The sequence below is a fragment of the Tachysurus vachellii genome, chromosome 24 (assembly GCF_030014155.1).
Source record: "Tachysurus vachellii isolate PV-2020 chromosome 24, HZAU_Pvac_v1, whole genome shotgun sequence".
Classification (NCBI taxonomy): Eukaryota; Metazoa; Chordata; class Actinopteri; order Siluriformes; family Bagridae; genus Tachysurus; species Tachysurus vachellii.
In genome coordinates this window covers 530,001-545,000 of record NC_083483.1, presented here as the reverse complement: position 1 = coordinate 545,000, position 15,000 = coordinate 530,001, and the positions used below count along the sequence as shown (strand labels likewise).

At 42.1% G+C, this 15,000-nt stretch overlaps 3 protein-coding genes across 5 annotated transcripts in view; all 3 read right to left on the bottom strand.

The window, feature by feature from the left end:
* Positions 1–9,286, bottom strand: part of si:ch211-14k19.8 (mucin-2) — a 10,628-nt gene extending 1,342 nt beyond the window's left edge. For both annotated transcript variants that reach the window (XR_009647708.1, XM_060860012.1), the window contains exons 1-8: positions 8,985–9,286; positions 4,998–6,998; positions 4,787–4,857; positions 3,484–3,542; positions 3,109–3,266; positions 2,114–2,273; positions 1,504–1,695; positions 1,085–1,306 (exon numbers count right to left, since the gene is read on the bottom strand). Coding sequence is in view for 1 of the 2 variants with exons in the window: in XM_060860012.1 (XP_060715995.1) it covers positions 1,085–1,306; positions 1,504–1,695; positions 2,114–2,273; positions 3,109–3,266; positions 3,484–3,542; positions 4,787–4,857; positions 4,998–6,998; positions 8,985–9,027 (2,906 nt within the window). In the remaining variant the exon portion in view is untranslated. The remainder of the gene's footprint in view (positions 1–1,084; positions 1,307–1,503; positions 1,696–2,113; positions 2,274–3,108; positions 3,267–3,483; positions 3,543–4,786; positions 4,858–4,997; positions 6,999–8,984) is intronic.
* A 1,347-nt stretch (positions 9,287–10,633) lies between these two features.
* Positions 10,634–14,075, bottom strand: ndufab1a (NADH:ubiquinone oxidoreductase subunit AB1a). The gene is made up of 5 exons (XM_060860018.1): positions 13,886–14,075; positions 11,675–11,791; positions 11,258–11,345; positions 10,938–11,046; positions 10,634–10,835 (listed from the first exon to the last, which is right to left on the bottom strand). Exons 1-4 carry the CDS (start codon positions 14,036–14,038, stop codon positions 10,955–10,957), a joined length of 450 nt encoding a protein of 149 aa, XP_060716001.1. The 5' UTR covers positions 14,039–14,075; the 3' UTR covers positions 10,634–10,835; positions 10,938–10,954.
* A 317-nt stretch (positions 14,076–14,392) lies between these two features.
* Positions 14,393–15,000, bottom strand: part of palb2 (partner and localizer of BRCA2) — an 11,066-nt gene continuing 10,458 nt past the window's right edge. Inside the window, exon 12 of one of the 2 annotated variants that reach the window (XM_060860011.1) lies at positions 14,393–15,000. This exon is cut by the window's right edge and continues 57 nt beyond it. In XM_060860011.1, the coding sequence (XP_060715994.1) occupies positions 14,838–15,000 (163 nt within the window). In that variant the 3' untranslated portion in view covers positions 14,393–14,837. The other variant, XM_060860010.1, reaches the window with a different exon arrangement.

The window sequence follows — 15,000 nt, the reverse complement described above, 5'->3', positions numbered from 1 at the left end:
GGACGTGTTAATATAGGATCAGCTTTCCAGCGCTGGAGAGAACTGAAGGAGCAGGAAGTTGGTCACATATTCACAGATTGGAGTTTCCTGAGTCAATAACTCCTGAGCTAAACGCTGTTACTACACAAATAACACCTCTTTTCTATCGTAGTAATGTAGAGACGCAGCTACAACCGTGTTTTGTGTAGTAACAGTGTTTAGCTCAGGAGTTATTGACTCGGGAAACTCCAATCTGTGAATATGTGACCAACTTTACTTAAGACGCCGAGGCGCTTTTTTCCTTCTCGATAGGTGAGTAACGTTGGTTTTGCTTTGTTACACAGAACTAATATATGTCTTTGTCCTTTACATGATTATGCTTGTGTGTCATTTTTGCTTGTTTGTTTATCTGCAATCGTATTGTTCTTCACTTCAGCTATGATAAAGACACGTTTCTTTCCGTTAGTCGCCTGGGTTACGTATGTATGTGTGGGTGGAGCTATCAATACAGGGGTGGGACCCATTTGGGTTAGGGGCGTGTTTGTTTTGGTGATTTTATATGTCAACATTGGCTTTCAAACAACGGAGACCCCACCTTTAAGTCCACATTCACCAAACCTGAAGTCTCTTTCGTGTGAACGACAATTTTAAACAAAATGTTGCACATCGATGTTCCACTGACTCACTCGATTTCTAATCTGTAGTAAGAGCAGCAAGTTCACTGTTACCTCAGATAACACGTGTAAACAAACAAGTTTTAATAGGGACCCAAATGGGGAGGGAATCGTGCATGTAAAGAATTCATGTGTATTGTGGTGAATTAACTTCAAAAATTGCATAAAAATTTCAGGCTTAGTTTTTGTAATTTTTTACCACAAAACCTGGCAACCCTAGTTCATGATATTACTTTTTAGGAACCAAACCTTCTGTATGGAAAACAGAGGAATGACTGAAGTGTTCGACGGCATGTTGGATGACTGGATGATGTTAAATAATCATCCATGATAACGATCATCAAAGTCATTAAATTCGTCCTTCTGTCAAACACTTTCGCTAATATTCTGTATATTTTAGTGAGTTACGTATAAAGACCGTGCTCTCCCACCTGTGAGGATACACCGTATTGAGGTGTGTAACGCTATCTGGGTAGGTGGAGGCGAGGGAGAGTGTGTCGTCATGGTAACAACAGGCCTGGTCCAGTGCTCTCATATGCAGTAACTCATCAGAATGACTGAACGCAGTGTTATCCAGTGAGTCCTGAGACCCAGGCCAGGATCTTCTCCAGAAACGAGCTGACAGCTCATCAAAGTGGTTAAATCTGCGGTAACTTCTCACACACACACACACACACAAACACACACACACACACTTCTAAACATCAAGCCTAGTGTACGCCCCACTCAGCTGCTCTGGTTTGTTTTGACTGGCCAACGATTTCCTGCTCACACTTTCCAATAACAACAGCATAACCATTAGCTCAGTGTAGATGTTGTGTGTGTGTGTGTGTGTGTGTGTGTATATTACCTGCTCTGCGTCTGTTCTGCTTTGGCTTGTATAAGCATTTTTTTAAAGCGCTGTACAGCGAGATAAGCCAGGAGCCCCATCAGAGCTGCTATTGCTGCTAAAACCCCAGAACACAAACCGGCCAATCTCTGCCGGGTCATACGGAGGTCACAGCGCTGACCCATGAACCAGAAATCCTCACCCACAGGACACCTAGAGTATGTACACACACACACACACACACACACACGAGGACACACACACACGAAGACACACACACAAGGACGGACACACACACAAAACATGTATTCCCAATATATGATAAATTGGTGTGTTAATTTATTATTATTATTATTATTATTATTATTATTATTTTCATGCATTTAAATTCTACTGGATTATGTTTACTGCCATGTTTCTGTGTTGAACAGTTTTGTAAATAAATTAAAGATGATTACAATTCTGTCCTTGCTTTATCATTATGGATTATTCTAAATGAAACCTAATAAAATGTTGGTTTCATGTTAAATCCTGCTATCATATGGGGCCCCCTGGTGGTTTTCGGATACCACTGATGTTAGAACACCTAGCAGATCGTTAGCATTAGCATTAGCATTAGCAGAACACTCACTGGCAGACTGGGTTCTGTTCTGACCGATGGACACAGATACCATGGTTCTTGCAGTACTCGGAGTGGCACACTGACTTACAGGTGACGTTTCCATCAGAAGAGACACAGGAGAAGTCAGATGGACAAGAAAACAACCAAGAACACACATCACTGTGCAGTCCTGAGAGAGAGAGAGAGAGAGAGAGAGAGAGAGAGAGAGAGAGAGAGAGAGAGAAAATATAATATCAGTAGCATGTAAAAATTAATGGACAGTGATTGGGCCACCAGAAGCCACCAAAATATCTGGCAGTGTTATGGTGTGTGTGTATGTGGTTGTGTGTGTATGTGTTTGTGTGTATGTATGTATGTATGTATGTATGTATGTATGTATGTATGCATATTTGGGTGTGTGTGTCAAGTCAAGTAGAAACTTGTACAGTACAGCTGTTACAGTGCACAGGATCAGGGAGCTACATAACACAAAGACAGAGCTAAAGACTTAGTAAGTTAGTCCTAGTCACATAAAGTGTATCTGTGTAACCTGGTGTACACAGTGCAGGACAAGACAAACACGACAGACAAGACAGTGCAGGACAAAAGACAGCGCAGGACAAAAGACAGCGCAGGACAAAAAAATACAAGACAATACACAAAAGACAATATACAAAAACAGCGGTGACCAGTGTAAATACTGTGTGTTCAGTGTAAATACTGTGTGTTCAGTGTAAATACTGTGTGTTCAGTGTAAATACTCTGTGTTCAGTGTAAATACTGTGTGTTCAGTGTAAATACTCTGTGTTCAGACAATATTACATGTGCAGAAATACTGAAACAAACACAGTGTTAAAGCAGCAGTTACATGAGATAATGTAAAGTATCGTGATAAACAACAAACGACTAAAATGTGAGACAGAATGTGCAAAGAGCAAAAACAGTGTGAAAAAACATCATGTAAACAGTTTGGTGTGTGTGTGTGTGTGTGTGTGTGTGTGTGTGTGTGTGTGTGTTATTCTGACCTCCCACTGTGATGTTTTTGACCTGGATTCCGCTCACAAAAACCCCCCCTGTTGGAAGTGGTTTTAGCCCCGCCTCCTGTAAGAGAGACCCCGCCCTCTCGAGCCATGAGACGGCCTCCACTGTCCTGAACGTGACCACAAACTGCACAACTGGACCACTGAATGTTCATTAAAAATAAAATCACAGAAGTGGATTTATTAACTTCCAGATAGAATTCATATGGAATATCGAAGCTTTATTAGGAATTCCAGAGCCATAATTCATATTTTTGTGAAGTTACCTTCTTACACAACAGATATCTGACTAGTAAAAGGTTGATTTTAATTAGTACACGTGTAATTGGGACACGCTGTACAGCACCGAGACGTCTTTACCTGTGCCAGGTGACATGCTGGCTTTGGTATCCTGATACGTTTTGTAAAAACGGCTCCACCTGCATACAGATTAACAATCCACACGTTTATCAATAACTCAATAACAATAAGGATCAATAATAATAATAAGAATAATAATAATAATAATAATAATAAGATAAATCTTATAAACCTCTGTAAGGAAAATATTAATTTATTAATAAGTTGATAAATATGTATAGACAAGAAACGCCACCATATTGTGTGGTTAAACATCAGGTTTAAATTTGATTAGAATTTGTTTTTATCAGAATCTTTATTCATTTCAGCATCGTTAATCCCAGGAGAACATCAGGGAGAAACTGCTGTAACTCACATAATGTGTGTGTGTCACTGTGTGTGTGTGTCTGTGACTGTGTGTCTCTGTGTGTGTCTGTGTGTCTGTGTGTCTGTGTGTCTGTGTGTGTGTCTGTCTGTGTGTCTGTGTGTCTGTGTGTGTGTGTGTCTGTGTCTGTGTCTGTGTGTGTGTGTGTGTGTCTGTGTGTCTGTGTGTGTGTGTCTGTGTGTGTGTGTGTGTGTCTGTGTGTGTGGTGTGTCTGTGTGTGTGTGTGTGTGTCTGTGTGTGTGGTGTGTCTGTGTGTGTGGTGTGTCTGTGTGTGTGGTGTGTCTGTGTGTGTGGTGTGACTGTGTGTCTGTGTGTGTCTCTGTGACTGTGTGTCTCTGTGACTGTGTGGGGTGTCTGTGTGTGTCTGTGTGTGTCTGTGTGTGTCTGTGTGTGTGGTGTGTCTGTGTGTGTCTCTGTGACTGTGTGTCTCTGTGACTGTCTGTGTGTGTCTGTGTGTGTCTGTGTGTGTCTGTGTGTGTCTGTGTGTGTCTGTGTGTGTCTCTGTGACTGTGTGTCTCTGTGACTGTGTGTGTGCGTCTGTCTGTGTCTGTCTGTGTGTCTGTCTGTGTGTCTGTCTGTGTGTCTGTCTGTGTGTCTGTCTGTGTGTCTGTCTGTCTGTGTGTCTGTCTGTGTGTCTGTCTGTCTGTGTATGTGGTGTGACTGTGTGTGTGGTGTGACTGTGTGTGTGGTGTGTGTGTGTCTGTCTGTGTGTGTGGTGTGTCTGTGTGTGTCTCTGTGACTGTGTGTCTCTGTGACTGTGTGTCTCTGTGACTGTGTCTGTGTGTGTCTGTGTGTGTCTCTCTCTGTGCGTGTCTCTCTCTGTGTGTGTGTGTGTGTGTGTGTGTGTGTGTGTGTAATGCTTATAAATCACATCCCATTTCTGTAGGAGGAGCCAAAAGCAGTATGCAGTGTTAATCACATCAGAGCAGAAGTCAATACCTCCAGAAGTCCTGCATATGTGGGCGAGTTCTCCTCCAGTATCACCTGTAACAACACCTGGAAGGTTTCCTCTAAAACACAAGAGTAGATTTTATTAATACATTTTCTAACAGAATCTCTGATTGTAGTGAAAATGACTGTTACATAACAGCGACTCCCTCTGAAGTGTTTTATTCCTGCTCTAATTAACGCTGCCTGTGTAATAACGTACCCTTGATGATTGCTGGTTGGTCCTCCATGATGAAGACCCGCCCCTTGTGTGACCAGTCTTTTTCAGGTTTCTTAGTGAAAGTGCGACTCCAAGATGTTTGATTGATCACAGGGGTTAAATGTGTGTGTGTTTCAGCGTTTGTGTGTGTGTTTGTGTGCACTTGGTGTGTTGTTGTTGTTTCAGGCTGCTGGACAATCTGCGTGTTCCTGCTTGTAGTGAGATGGTTTGGAATTCGTGTCTCAGGCCGTCGGGTCGTTGTTATAAGAGTGGAGTGAGCGGTGTGAAGGTTTGCTGAAGGTGTGCTGGTGGTCACAGTGTCGAATGAGCGAGATGTCAGAAGTGATGCTGGTGTAACAGCTGGGCTCAAAGTTGTTGTTGTCTCAGGATCATTCCTAGATGTTGATGGGTCGTGATGTGTGACCATCGTTGGTTGAGTGTCAGCGTTAAGAGCCGTCACGTGAGGCAGATTATTTGAATCTGATGTTTTACCGTTCATTTCTGTGATCTCTTCAGTGTTATTGTCAGTTTGTGTCTGTAATTCAGACACAGGGAGAGAGTCTGTGTCTGTTGTTCCATACGGAGCTGTGATGGGACCGAGCGTGGTGTTCGGGTCGTTCTGATGGGTCGCGATAACAGACCTACAGGAGCCGGTCGGAACCGTATGAGAGTTAATGGGATCACCGTGAGTCAGTGTGTGTGGTGAATGTGAAGCTGGTGTAGAGGTGAAGTCCTGTCTCATCGATGTAACAGAACTCGAGCGTGAATCCGAGCGCGTAGGAAGGGTTTCAGAAGACGTGTGTGTGAGTGTGTGTGTGTGTGACTCACTCCTCTGGTGGTTAGTAGTTTGTACAGGGATGCTTGTGTATTCAGTGTGTGATGCCTGTGGAGTCTCTGATTCAGTTGGTGTGGAGTCTGTGTTTGGGGAACTGGTGTAATACGGAGTGTGTGAGTAAAACTCCGTCCTTTTCCTGTTTGTTGTAGATATATTTTCCAACATGTCAGAAAGTGAAGCTCTAGGTGGGTCAGTCGTGGTGCTTACATCATCAAAACGCGACGAGGCTGTATGACCAGAAACGTTCCTGTTGATACGAGTCGATCGAGGGAAGCGATCCGTTTCCGCCGTGTCTTTGTATGCTGATGACCTCACCGTGCCGTCACTTACATACGTGATGCTGTTGGACTCCGAGGCCTGGAGATGTGACACGGAGTCACTTAGAAAGCCATCAGTAACAGACAAATCTGGGTAGTTTGGTGTCATGTGATTTGGATGAGGAAGACTTTTAGTCCAGAACATTTTGCTTGAAGGCTGAACTGCAGGCCTTCCCTCATTGGCTGTGAATGATGATGACATCACTGATGTGTCACGTCCATCAGTGACATCACGGAATCCGTTCGATTCAGACGTCACGAGCTCTGTGACTGTTGCTCTATTTCTGTGGGTAGTTATATGAGATTGACTGACCATGGGTGCTGATGACATCACGGTGATGTCCATCACGGTGAGCACATCAGAGTGAAGTGAAGGCGTGTTCGTGTCAACGTGCGTAACTGAGAACACTGTTGTGGTACGTGGACCGTTTTCTGGAAGCGTGTTCGCACCCGTATTTGAATCGGCGCTTGTGGCTACGTTCAGTGTGTGAGCAGAAAGTCCTGTCCATTGTGTTTCAGCACTAAAGAGACTCGAGTCTTTTTCCTTTTCTGTAAACGAGAGCCTGGAATCAGTGAGTGAGTGTGTATCTGTGTGAGCGAGGTCAGAGATCACGCTTCCAGCTTTATCCTGTCCATTGTGTGAGATTTCCTGTGGAACAACATGGAATCTGGTCTTATCGCCCAATCCAGAGTCCCCTCCACCCTGACGTACACTCTCAGTCTGGAGCTTGTGTGCACTACTGAAAATGTCCAGGATCACAGTGGGGGAAGCGTCCTGAGTGGGAGAGACAAGGTCACTGTCCACGTATGGAAATCGAGATGGATCAGGATCCTCCTGTGATGTGTTAAATCCTGGGGGACACACACACACACACACACACACAGGAATGGAAACAGGAATTTATTACACATTTTAAGGGCACAGAATTTCACCCCTGAAGGACGTATAAATAGTCTCAAGTCAAGACAACTTTCCCTCTGAAACATTCCATTTCCCACTTAATGGAACTCTGACAATTTAAATTCTAATTATTTAAGTTGAAAAGAAAAAGTTTTATACAGAAATCTGAGAAGTCATCAGTAAATCCTGTCAGAAAATGACTGAGTTCACGAGAGGTTTACCTGAACAACATCTTGACCTGCCCTCCACTCCACACCACCTCTCACCCTTCACCTCCGCTATACACTGTATGTGTCAAATCCCATTATGTCTATCCTCACATTTGTACTCGTATCTATCTGAAGGGTTTTAATCCAGACTGTTGATAGTGGTGTGTGTAGATCATCCATGTGGTATCAGAGTGGTTCTGATCATTAGTCTCTACGTTAATGCTTGTTTTCAGACTTAAAGGAAATGGTGAGAGAACAGAATCAGTCCTCTATAAAAGAGCATCTCACACCATCATCTCACACCATCATCTCACACCATCATCTCACACCATCACCTCACACCATCACCTCACACCATCACCTCACACCATCACCTCACACCATCACCTCACACCATCACCTCACACCATCACCTCACACCATCACCTCACACCATCACCTCACACCATCACCTCACACCATCATCTCACACCATCATCTCACACCATCATCTCACACCATCATCTCACACCATCACCTCACACCATCACCTCACACCATCATCTCACACCATCATCTCACACCATCACCTCACACCATCACCTCACACCATCACCTCACACCATCACCTCACACCATCACCTCACACCATCATCTCACACCATCACCTCACACCATCATAATATCTATACAGACACTCAGATACAGTCATTATTAAACCGGAGCTCCATCAGGAACGACCAGGATCTCTGAGGTGATTTAACTTTATAGTTGAATGTTAATAAATTTTATCCTACATTTTCATATAAATGTAAGTTTAGGTCAGTAAAGAAATACTCCAACACACCTACAAGATCAGATCAGATCAGATCAGATCAGATTAGATTAGATTAGATCAGATCAGCCTGCTGAGCTTTAGATTAATAGAGAAACGGGAGAACAAATATTAAATAAAAGTTTATTATTTAATATCATTAGTTTAATAAAGTTACTAAATGATCGTGAGCTTTAACAGAAGCCGAAGTGAATAAACTCAAACATCTAGAACATGTTAAAAGATCATCATCATTTCCAGACTAACTACTAATTTAGATATTTCTTTAACGTTAGTCTTTACTTTAATCAACAAATGACTTCCTCCTCTCCATAATGTTCTTGTTTCCATGGTAACAGCTCATAGCTACATGATCTGTGTTCATTAATATTAAAGGAGTCTCCAGTTTCAGTGATTTGGAACCATTTTCCATAATAGAAGGAGTTTAATAACATAAAACTTCATATAATAAACAGTTTAAATAGTTTATAACATGTTTAGTGTTTTTCCTTCTGTCTGTATAATTAACTTAAAGATTGACATGACGACTGTTTATAGCTGCTATAATCTCAGTGACATCAATGAAAAAAACAGTTTGATGAATCTTTAGTGAATAAATTTTAAATAGTCATTTTTGAGAAAACTGTAGAAATGTAAAAGTGGTGTGTGATGTCCTGTTTATTCCTTAATAACAGCTAATTATAGTTATATCCTGTTATTAATATTAAAATTAATAAACATTTTAAGCAAGTCACTGAATAAATTCTGATCAGATGAACATTAATCAATCAGTGACTCATTATTTACTCCAACATCTGTGTGTGAGGAGGTGAATTAACACCATGTCCACAGATCTGATTTCTAACAGTTAGTGTTAAGTTTTAATGAGAAATATGAGAAATAATATGAGAAATATGAGAAATAAACCATCTCACCTTTTATGAAAGTAAACAGCAAATAAAAACTTAACAGTTGCATGTTGTGACAGGAAACATTCCCCCACAGAGCGAGAAGCTTCCACAAGCATCAGCTGTTTATTCCGTCTTCAGGTCTCTCGGTGTTTCTGACCGAATATTTTACTTTTATTTTATTGCTTTATTTTGCTGCATTTTTATGATAGTTTAGTGACCGCAAGTTATCTGTTCGCCTTCTCTCACTTCTAACAGACACGCCTCACACACACACACACACACACACACACACACACACACACACACACAGAGACAGACTCTCTCTCTCTCTCTCACACACACACACACACACACACACACACACAGACAGACACTCTCCCTCTCTCTCTCTCTCTCTCTCTCTCTCTCACACACACACACACACACACACACTCTCTCTCTCTCACACACACACACACACACACACACACACACACACTCTGGAGAGATTCTTGCGCGTCGCCACCAGACTGCAATTAAACGCCTCTCTCTCTCGATACCGGAAATCGTTACCGTCATACAGATGACTTTCTCATTCACTTTAAAATCAGACCTCACGTGTCTACAGAGTCCACGTGTTTTTTTTTACAGCCAATTCACATGTAGTGATTTTAAAACATTTATTTGTTTGTTTGTTTGTTTGTCACATTGGTCTGTAACATTGTACACTTTTGTCATTTCTACACTCCGTCATGTTGCCAGATATTTATTACATTTATTGTCAGCTGTGATTAATTGATTGTCACGTGATTTTTACACGCAATTTATTTTCCTATGTGATTTAATCCTGTTTCCTTCCACAAAATTTAATCAGCTGTGATTTTATTTATAACTTCATTACAGCGCTTTAGTTCAGTATCTCTACTTTATTCTGGATTTATTATTTACATTTTTATACACAAGTATTTAATGTTTGTTCCCAAACACACATGGAAACGCCCAAAGCTACACACACACACACACACACACACACACACACACACACACACACACACACACACAGACTTCAAAAGAAAGTTAAACACGTTCACTGCTGACATTAAAGGACACGTGTAGTTAATCTGATCTTCACCCTGAAATCCGACCTGAGCTCCATTTAACTAAAATACATAAACTAGTCTGAAGACTTCCACAGTCTGACCTTCTCTTTCTCAGGTTTGTGTCTCGTGTAAAAAACAGGATTAAATAATAACCAGGAGTCAGTTAGTGAATAAGAATAAACAGTGTTAGATGGGAACCTGTGTGATGTTCACAATAAACACAAGCGTCTCTTCCTTATAAATGACTCCATGTAAACTGATCTGTAATCAGGATGTTTCTCTATTCTAATAAAACTCTTTCACTAGAACTAAAAAGCTCTGCTCATAATTGTGAGGGACCGGAGAACATTCATTTATTCCGAACTTTCCTCATAAGTAGAAGCTTGGATGTGGAGGGACGATGGTTTGGACTTTCAGTTCTGATGGTTTTAGTTCTGACACAAGATCATAAATAAACAGATACAAAGAGCTAATAGCTAATATAATATTCATCTCCATTTATTTTCAGAATTTCATCAAATTAGAGTTATATGTTATTCTTCAGTCATGAAGTGAAGTGAGGAGTAAATAAAAGAGACGAATGCTCCTGGAATCTAAATTCGGGATGTAAAGACTTTAATAATTGTAATGAACGATAAATGGTATCCAAACATCCTGCAGTAGGAAGGCGAGATCCCTCCAAACACTAATCAAGTCCACAGCAGGATTAAACGCCTTTATGTTTACAGCTGAACACAAAACACATCTGACGGCTAGCGGTAACCGTCACGGACGTCACTCACACGCCGCTTCGTACCTGAAAAACACAGACGTGAAAACAGAGTTGAGGTGAAGCTCTAATGCTCGACGGAGTAAAGAGTAAGATGTTTGTGATGTTCAGTACAGAGTTCTGACTCACAGTGAACATTAAACAGCTCATTCATAGACATCCTTCTTATCTGCGATGTACTGAATAATTTCATCAGGAGTCATAAGCTTCTCCGCTTCAGCATCAGGAATCTCGAAACCTGCACTCACAAGAAGAGCCGAGCGCTTATTATCAGCCAAAGGTCTGCACGGTGAAACGAGCTGTTGCTATAGAAACAACATATCCTGTCAAGCAAGTGTGTTAATGTAAACCTGGACTACTGTCAGAGCTGCTGCTCCAGAGAATTCATCAGCACCTGACCTCCAGAACTCAGCAGCTCTGTGTGTAAAATTAAAATCATCAGTACACACCGAATTCATCCTCCATGGCCATGATGATCTCCACTTGGTCCAGACTGTCTAGGCCCAAATCCTTCATGAAGTGAGACGTGACCTGAAGCTGACAGAGAAACACGGTGTCAGCATCGGTAACAAACACACACAGGAACGATTAATGACCAGGAGGTGCAGCAGAAAAGTCTGTGAGGGTTTCCTCTGAGTTCTCTGGTTTCCTCCTCCTCCCATTAACACGGCTGTAATGCAGACTGACACATAGGGGGTTTCACAGTGGCGAGGGGGTGTAGATACTCATCCCAATCACAGAGGGGTTTTTTCATTCATTTTGGTTGTAGCATTACAAGATGTGGGGCAGTTGAGGGGTAAAGATTTACGCAAGTCATGCACTATAACATAAGGTGACTGATCTGCTGCTGCTCTCGGACTCTTTACCTGCTCTGGATTGATCTTGTCGTACAGTTTGAGGACGTAGAGCACGCGGTCTCCGATAGACTCCAGGGTTAAAGGTGGAAGGTCGCCGTACCGCCGCCACTGCATCCCAGCGGGAGTCTGAGGAGAGAGACCGGTGTTAGAGCAGGTGAGACGTCTTTACTTTATAATTCCATTACACAGTTCAATATTAAAACTGCCTGAGTTCATATGACAGATACAGGAGTTAGTGTGGATTATTAACACTTATATACACATGAACTATAAAGGAAGAAAACAATAACATGCTGAGAGTCCTGTATTTATACTGTATATTAACTCATATGATGAAATACAACACCAAACTTTTAATGCTGTGAAATTAAAGTGTTATAATAGTAATGATAATAACCATGAGATGGAAACATGAATGAATATAAATTTAAATATGATAAAGACGTGTTTATGTAAATGAGTTCACAGACTGAATGACTACTGTGATACAGAATTAGTTAGTTAGTTAGTTAGTTAGTTAGTTAGTTAGTTAGTTAGCCTGAAGAATTATTGGATCATGTGGTTAATTTTAGCCATGTATAATAATAAAAGTGTTCTGAAATGTGTCAGGTGTGTGTGTATGTATCTGACTGTGTGTGTCTACCTGTCTGTGTCTGAGAGTGTCTGTGTGTGTGTGTCTGTCTGGGTCTCTGTCTGTGTCTCTGAGAGTGTCTCTGTGTGTGTGTGTGTCTGAGAGTGTCTGTGTGTCTGTCTGTGTGTGTCTGTCTGTGTGTGTGTCTGTCTGTGTGTGTGTCTGTCTGTGTGTGTGTCTGTCTGTCTGAGAGTGTCTGTCTGTCTGTGTGTGTCTGTCTGTGTGTGTCTGTCTGTGTGTGTCTGTCTGTGTGTGTCTGTCTGTGTGTGTCTGTCTGAGAGTCTGTGTGTGTGTGTCTGTCTGTGTGTGTGTGTCTGTCTGTGTGTGTGTGTGTGTCTGTCTGTGTGTGTGTGTCTGTCTGTGTGTGTGTGTCTGTCTGTGTGTGTGTGTCTGTCTGTGTGTGTGTGTGTCTGTCTGTGTGTCTGTCTGTCTGTGTGTGTGTCTGTCTGTCTGTGTGTCTGTCTGTCTGTGTGTCTGTCTGTCTGTGTGTCTGTCTGTCTGTGTGTCTGTCTGTCTGTCTGTGTGTCTGTCTGTCTGTCTGTGTGTCTGTCTGTCTGTGTGTCTGTCTGTCTGTGTGTCTGTCTGTGTGTCTGTCTGTGTGTGTCTGTCTGTCTGTGTGTGTCTGTCTGAGAGTGTCTGTGTGTGTGTGTGTCTGTCTGTCTGTGTCTGTCTGTCTGTGTGTCTGTCTGTCTGTGTGTCTGTCTGTGTGTCTGTCTGTCTGTCTGTCTGTCTGTGTGTCTGTCTGTCTGTCTGTGTGTGTCTGTCTGAGAGTGTCTGTGTGTGTGTGTGTCTGTCTGTCTGTGTCTGTCTGTCTGTGTGTGTGTTTTCTACAAGAAGTGAAACTTACTGAACACCGAGGACACGGAACACTTTACACTGAGGACACGGAACACTTTACACTGAGGACACGGAACACTTTACACTGAGGACACGGAACACTTTACACTGAGGACACGGAACACTTTACACTGAGGACACGGAACACTTTACACTGAGGACACGGAACACTTTACACTGAGGACACGGAACACTTTACACTGAGGACACGGAACACTTTACACTGAGGACACGGAACACTCTACACTGAGGACACTGAACACTCTACACTGAGGACACGGAACACTTTACACTGAGGACACGGAACACTCTACACTGAGGACACTGAACACTCTACACTGAGGACACGGAACACTTTACACTGAGGACACGGAACACTTTACACTGAGGACACTGAACACTTTACACTGAGGACACTGAACACTTTACACTGAGGACACTGAACACTTTACACTGAGGACACTGAACACTCTACACTGAGGACACGGAACACTTTACACTGAGGACACTGAACACTCTACACTGAGGACACTGAACACTCTACACTGAGGACACTGAACACTTTACACTGAGGACACTGAACACTCTACACTGAGGACACGGAACACTTTACACTGAGGACACGGAACACTTTACACTGAGGACACTGAACACTTTACACTGAGGACACTGAACACTTTACACTGAGGACACTGAACACTCTACACTGAGGTCACCGCCTGTCGGTCACCGGGACAGAAACACACACTGACCTGCTGGAGCAGCGGCTTGTGTCCCGCCGCCAGGTGAGAGACCAGTCGGTGACCGGTGAGAGGAAGCTGTGTGTGTGTGACATCACACCGGTTACACAGCAGCACACCGCGGTTCAGTGACCGGACACAGCGGGAGAGGACGCGCGCCGCCATCTTTACCGTCACACAATGTAACTGAACACACTTTGGGTTCTTCTTCTGTGGTGTTTAAAGAGGGTTTCAGCACTGACACCTAGCGAGCTGGAGAATAAAACTACATATCTATATTACTTCTATTACATATATACTTATGTAAATGTACATTATATAATGATTATAAATGACATTTAACATTTATAACGGCTCAGTATTAACCATTACACTATGTTACTCATCTACATTAGCTTCATAAATGTTAAAACAATTCTTCAGTAAGACTTTTATTATATTTATATTAAAATAAATCGAAATCATTTACACACCTGAGCATCGAGTCTGAAAAGCTGCTGTGAGTCACAGAGGATTCATGGTTACGTTCATTACAGTAAACACTATGGGGCTCAGTGTTACAGGAGAAGCTCATTATTTATTACATTAGTGCTTTATTGTGTGTTTATATTCATGTATGGATGAGACACAAGTCATGATCAACAGTCTCTGATCTGTTAGTACATGATTTAATGCTTGTCATGTTACAAACACCACCTGAACTACTGGCTTACTAATACAATATATATAATATATAAGTGCATAAAAACCCTGACAAAATCCATCACATTTTTTTATCACACAGAAAAAGGTGTTAAAATGTCCCTCTAAAAGTAATATTTTATTTTGCAAGTAAAATGTAACCTTTACAGAGTCTTACTGATACAGAACATGTTGGGTTTTACATGTATGTGTTTTATAACACAAATTTATCTAGTCTTAAGTTATAAACATTTATTAAATAATGTGCTTTTCCTAAACACACTCATCTCCTAATATCAGTAGTACTGAACTGATAAATATGAACGTCCCCGTTCAGGTAACCTGTAAGGAGTGTGTTTGGCCCCGCCCACCGTGCCAGGCGGCACCATTCGACAGACTCGTTTGCATACACACAGGCCACGCCCCCTGTGAGGTTCCATATAGTC

Bases quoted from the DNA above. Each gene is read 5' to 3' on its own strand.
- ndufab1a (XM_060860018.1), bottom strand. From the start codon at position 14,038: ATGGCGGCGCGCGTCCTCTCCCGCTGTGTCCGGTCACTGAACCGCGGT. The intron at 11,792-13,885 runs GTCAGTGTGTGT...CTCTCTCCTCAG, and splicing joins ACAAGCCGCTGCTCCAGCAG to ACTCCCGCTGGGATGCAGTG. The intron at 11,047-11,257 runs GTGTGTACTGAT...TTGTGAGTGCAG, and splicing joins GGCCATGGAGGATGAATTCG to GTTTCGAGATTCCTGATGCT.